At 41.9% G+C, this 6,241-nt stretch overlaps 1 protein-coding gene across 4 annotated transcripts in view; it reads left to right on the plus strand.

Annotated features, from left to right (window-relative positions):
- Window positions 1–4,308, plus strand: part of LOC115136662 (CMP-N-acetylneuraminate-beta-galactosamide-alpha-2,3-sialyltransferase 4-like) — a 38,589-nt gene extending 34,281 nt beyond the window's left edge. For 2 of the 4 annotated variants that reach the window (XM_065024387.1, XM_029672269.2), the window contains 4 exons: window positions 111–248; window positions 3,384–3,536; window positions 3,751–3,818; window positions 3,965–4,308. In XM_065024387.1, the coding sequence (XP_064880459.1) occupies window positions 111–248; window positions 3,384–3,536; window positions 3,751–3,818; window positions 3,965–3,989 (384 nt within the window). In that variant the 3' untranslated portion in view covers window positions 3,990–4,308. Of the gene's footprint in view, window positions 1–110; window positions 249–3,383; window positions 3,601–3,750 lie in introns of all 4 variants that reach the window. The other 2 variants (XM_065024389.1, XM_065024388.1) reach the window with 2 other exon arrangements.
- The last annotated feature ends 1,933 nt before the right edge of the window (window positions 4,309–6,241 follow it).

The following is a 6,241-nucleotide window of genomic DNA, read 5'->3' on the forward strand; positions in this document are numbered from 1 at the left end:
CTAGGTTGCCCTGAGAAACTGAGTAGAATGAGACTAAAACAGGGCCTCAATTGTGTAGACATAGGCTCTGTGTGTGTGCACTCGCTAATCAACGTGTGTGTGTGTGCCAGGTGAGGAAGGGTTTCTGGAAGCCCCCTCCACAGATCTGGCTAGGCAGTACCAGTCGCATCCGGGTACTGGACCCTCACTTCCTGCATGGGACGGCCAGCAGTCTGCTACAAATCCCCCTTCACCCAAAGAGAAAACAGGTAAGGGACCAGCTCCGTTTATTCCTATCTACTTTGGGAACCAGGATATGGGCAGAAATAAATCTGTGAAGTGGACTTAAGCTCTATCAAAAATCTTGAAAGACTGCAGTACTCAAAAGTGCAATATTTGATTAGCTACAGCACTTAAAAAGGAATATTATTTAGCTAACAGGCTTTTTGACTTGAGGTCAAGAGTGGTGTTTGTACCACATAAGTGCACAAATGAACATTTTGCTCCTCTTGACATTTCATCAACGTCATTAAAAGATAAGGCCTTGATGTTTTTTTAGGCCTCGCAGTACATCCTTAAAAATAATTGGTTGTTGAACAGGGGCCAGTGTTCTGTGCTGTCTGTAAGCATTTCTACCAGCTACAGTTTGGAAAGGAGAAGGTCAGTTTTAAACGCTCTACTGATTACCCAGAAATGGAAGAGCAAGAAAAACAGAAAATATCAGTGGAACATATGCAGAATGGAACAACAGAACTAATGGAATCAATAAAAATGATTGTGAAATAGAATATTGTGACAGATTACATTTTAATAGTAAGCCATTGAGCTGTTTTCTGTTCACAAATTGGACCACAATTCTCCGCTTGGCTGAGGAATTCTGGGTTTTGAAATACATGATACATTGATTTGAACTATAACTAATGTGGAATTATGTTTTCATTGGCCAAGAGGTCCATCTGCCAAGAGAGCCTGTTCAGTGCATGGTGGAGATGTCTTTGAGATGGAACAAAGCCAGGTTTAGTTTGTTCTCCCAGCGAGCCCCTAAGCTGTGCACCCTTTGGACTGCTGAAACAACATTGAGCCAAGGTAACAGTGGTAAAGAAGGGGTACTGCAGGCGATCAGTCCGACAGTAGCCCTCCATCTGCGTGGCCCTATTGGCTACTCCGAGCACTTGGCCCTGACCCCTTTCCCCACTCTCTCCTCTGCCCTGTCTCTTTCCTGATCAGAGGAGCCTGTGTGTGCCCCGTCAGCCAGCAGGAGGCTAAGAGGAGCTGACCGCAGACCCACAGCCCCTATGCCTCTCTCACCCCGCCCCATGGGTGCCATGTTGGCAGTCATCCACATGCCCTGTGAGAAGGCAGCAGCAGGCAGTCCCCCTGGTTACAATAGAGGCTGACTGAGCTGAGGGCTAGAGGGCTAACTAATGCCCCTGCCAGTCACAGTCCCCAATGCCTCTCCCAACCCTTTCCAAAACAAAGATCCCACTCCCACCACTCTGGTCTGGCTGGGGAACAGCAGTGACAATATTCACCCCCTCTCACCAAGGCTCCATGGGCCCACGTCCAAACTATGCGACGCACTACAGAAGTTGGAGTGCTCGTTGACCGACCACATTAGGCTAATGCACCCAGCCCAGCCAGGCTCATTGGGAACCTGGTTTGGAGGAATGTACCCAACAGTGTGATGAAGAGAAGTAGGGGTTTGAGAACTTGACTGGTCCTGTCCAATTTCTCTCTCCTTGGGGTTGGATGTCCACCCCAGACCGCATGCTCATAAAGCCTTGCGGGCCACGCTCTGACAGATACGTCAGTTTACTGCGTGGAAAAAGGATGCGTCTCGCCTCGAACAGGGGAAAGCGATCGAATGCATGTTACTGATAGGAGGAGCAGAATGGAAGTTTTATTCCTGTGTCACAATATTGATGTTTAAAAAGTGCCTCTTACACAGACATTTACTTTAGAAAGGGTCCTGCACCCAGTATTGGCTCGGTCTGCCATTTTGAAGGTTTGTGTCTTGTTTTATTTTCATTTTATTTGGCTGATTTATACTGCAGACCCTCAGTAGGGGTCTATTGGAAGGAATTGGGAAAGCAGTAGGGTGGAGTAAAGTACCTGAACAAGAAGCTTTCTTGGAAATGGTGGGTAGTTGAGTAAACCAAGGGTAATGATTACATGGGAGAGTGGGGTTGAGCCACCCTTGTTTCTAGGAAACAATTTATAATTTGACCAAATACTTAGGAAGAAGAAACCACATGGTAAAAGTTAGGTCCAACTACTTACCACTTAGATACTTTTAAGACTGTTTTATACATGAGTTGGTCTTTACGCTTCAATATGAGCTCCTTAACCTAGCATGAAAGTGTGTTATTGTAGCTTTGTGGGTTAATATAGTCAAAATATTTGCCTTAAGTTTAGCAAATGGTTGCTCTAATGGCAAGTTGAGCAAAGTGTTTCCTTCCCAGGTGTAATGCAAGGCATTATTGCTGGGATATGAGGTAACAAAAGGGTCTGGCCTATGTTGAAAGTTTATTTTTATTTTTTTAAGTACAAGGTTTTCATTCGGTGTTAAGCCTGTGTTAAAAGACAAAAAGTGATTGTGTTGAATTGCGTTTGGGAAATAAAGATAGACATGGTTTAAAAAGGTAGTGGTAATATTACATTCAGTACAGAAATGTGTAGGTGACTTACCCTGTCCCACTTTTTTCAAAACTAATGTTTACATGAATTCTGATTAGTTCCAGGGATACACAACATATGAAATCTATGAAAATATCTTTGTTAGAAAGAGTTTCCCTTGTTGGGAGTGATGCTGAGTGTAAACAATGGCTCAATTTATCCCACTCTCCCCAAGGACAGATTAGGAAAGGCTATTGGAAAGTGAACACAGTGCACCATTTGGAAATGGGAAATTTATACTCCCTCACAGCTGTCATGTGGAAACAATTCCCCTGTGAACATTAGTAATCATTTAATACAATTTAAAAAATGTCACCTTTTTTATTTAACCAGGTAGGCCAGTTGAGAACAAGTTCTCATTTACAACTGCGACCTGGCAAAGATAAAGCAATGCAGTGCGACACAAACACAGAGTTACAAACTTACAGTTAATAACACAATAGATTAGTAATCATTTAAGTCCGCAAGAGCTGAATCAAACCAGGGACACCCCTCAAATTGTTCTGGAGACAAAAGTAATAATACCATCTCCCTTTGTCCCAGTACACATTAAGGAAAGGGCAAACTGCTCTGTAATATACCAGTGATGCCAACTAATGTACTAGAAGTGCAGAACTAGAGGACTCATGAGTTTTTACAGGTCCCTGCTACCCCCTAGTGTCAAACACGATACTACATGTCTGTTACCATACCATAGTTGTCATTGGTTTTGGTTCTCACTCCTACAGAAACCAGTACACCCCACCACAGGGATCCTAGCCGTGTTTGTGGCACTCAACTACTGTGACGTGGTGCACATAGCTGGGTTTGGATATCCAGCATCCAAAAACCAGAAGTATCCTATACACTACTATGGATATGACACTATGAAATCCATGAAGGTGAGTGTACATGGGATTTTACTCAACTCCCATGTCAGGGATGAACACTATGAAATCCATGAAGGTGAGTGTACATGGGATTTTACTCAACTCCCATGTCAGGGATGAACACTAAATGTTCTACGCCATGGTAGTATATTTTTTAGTGCACTTGTGTGTATGTTTTCAAAAAAAAATCTGGCAAAATAAGTGATTTGCTTTCGTTCTGTTTCAGGATTCCTACCACGACCTTACCCATGAAGCAGAAGCCTTAAAACAACTAGAGGATTCGGGGGCTATCATGTACTTACACCCTCACTCCTGACACACATACTGTACACACATGGGCACGGTCCAGAAACAGCCCCTATCCCTAACCTCCTAGGAACTTAATCAAAATCTGAAAGGAGTTTTTACTGCACTGCTAATACCTATACATTTTCCTTTAGATCTACACACAAGCCTAGGTGGTAGAGGCTAGCGGGTGTTTTTGGACTGGGTTACACGCAGATGCCAGTTGTGAACTTGAATCCCCTCTGCTGGCAATATGGTCCATACAGTCCAAACATCATAATCACACATTGTGCCAGTCTTAATTCACCTCACTCTTATTGAAAATAAATACGTATTTTCAGAAAAATATATATATTTAAAAATAATAATAATTCTTCTGAGTTCTGATTTTTTTAAATTAATTTTTTTATTAACTTTTTAAAAATTGTCTCTTAAATGTTACCACTGGATATTTTATTGTATGTAATTCATTTTTATTAAAATTAAATCTAAATGGAAATATCACTGTTCAGTTTAAAATTTCTTAGCAAAGACTGATTTCTTTTGTGCCATGGTCAGACATTTTTTCATAATTTATTGATGCTTTTTTAGTTTTGAATATTTTTGTCTTATGAGATGTACATTATGAACACCTGCTCTTTCCATGAGTCAGACTGACCATGTGAAAACTATGATCCCTTATTGATGTCACTTGTTAAATCCACTTCAATGTAGATGAAGGGGAGGAGACAGGTTAAAGAAGGATTTTTAACCCTTGAGACATTGATTGTGTATGTGTGCCATTGAGGGTGAATTGGCAAGACAAAGATTTGAAGTGCCTTTGAACGGGGTATGGTAGTAGATGCCAGGCACACCGGTTTGTGCAACGCTGCTTGGTTTTTCAGTTTCCTGTGTGTATCAAGAATGGTCCACCACTCAAAGGACATCCAGACAACTGTGGGAAGCATTGGAGTCAACATGGGCCAGCATTCCTGTGCAACACTTTCGACACCTTGTGGAGTCCATGCCCCAATGAATTGATGTTGTTCTGAGGGCAAAAGGGGGTGCAACTCACTATTAGGAAGGCGTTGTTTTGTACACTCAGTGTATGTAGCGGAGTTCATTGTAATTTGGTTTATGGGAAAGCGATAGCTGACCTTTGTTAGCTACATGGAAGTGTATTTACAGTGGAAGTTCTGTCAGCTTTTGGCCACTAGATGGCGAAAAGGCACTCCATGAAGTTGGCGATGGATACAGTAGGTAGCCTCTCCTTTCACAGTCCCCAGAAAACAGACACTTCAGAGATTTTAAGTTTGGTGCAGTTCCAACAACAGCAGCCAGCAGTACCATGCAGTACTTGTGCTAAAGCCAATCCTGAACATCTGGAGCACCAGGAGACCGTGCAAGACTCTTTATTCAGTGACTAAATAATGCTACTAGTGACAGATGCTAATGATGTTTTTTAACCACTCTAAATGCAGTGCCATCCTTATTAGAGCTGACATTAAGTTCTGTCTGTCACTACATCCTCATTGCCAGCGAGTGGCCAAGCACCGCCTCACTCATAGTCTAACCCAAATCAGTCAGTAAGTCTTCTACACAGGAGCGGACATAGTGATTTGGAGGCGTCAGGCAGTTTTTGGAGGCCAGTTTGAGCCCCCACCACCCCCTGCTAAGAAGTGAATGGGATTTCTAGTAAGTATGTGATTTCACTAAACATTTTCTTTTAATGTGCCATGAACATAACCTCATGACTGGTTCATGGTCTTCATCTGATTGTCAAACAAATCACTTCAAGAAGTAGGTTACCTCAAATCAAATGTTATTAGTCGCATACACATGTTTAGCAGACGTTATTGCGGGCTTAGCTAAATGCTTGTGTTCCTAGCTCCAACACTGCAGTAATATCTAAAGATGCACAAATCTAAAAATGGAATTAAGAAGTATAGAAATATTTGGATGAGCAATGTCGGAGTACCTTCGCACATTCATCCCAAAAATAATTCCAGCATCGGAACAGTGTACCCGCCAACTTTCCTTCAATTCACAAGTGGCTTCAACTATCTCACCTGGGAAAGCAGCCGAACGAGTGAAACCGTGCCCCTCTGTCTTACTATATGTAGCTGACGCTGTCTGGACAAAAAGAGTAGGACATGCCATAATACTTTTTTGCCAGACCGAATCAGATACAGTGCCTATAGATAGTCTACACCCCCCTTGGATTTCTTCACTTGTGTTATATATATTTTGTATATACACACAAAATGTATTTGATGAAACATTGAATTTGGCCTTACTGCTATTAGCCCATAGAAATGCATTGAATAACATATGATTCATACATGGAAAAACGGATAGTAAAATATGTAATCAAAATGAAGTACGTTTTGAAGTGTCTGTTTTTAGCGTGGCTGTTTTGTTTTTGCGTATATCTTTTACATGGAAATGCCCTA

The sequence above is a fragment of the Oncorhynchus nerka genome, linkage group LG11 (assembly GCF_034236695.1).
Source record: "Oncorhynchus nerka isolate Pitt River linkage group LG11, Oner_Uvic_2.0, whole genome shotgun sequence".
Taxonomy (NCBI): domain Eukaryota; kingdom Metazoa; phylum Chordata; class Actinopteri; order Salmoniformes; family Salmonidae; genus Oncorhynchus; species Oncorhynchus nerka.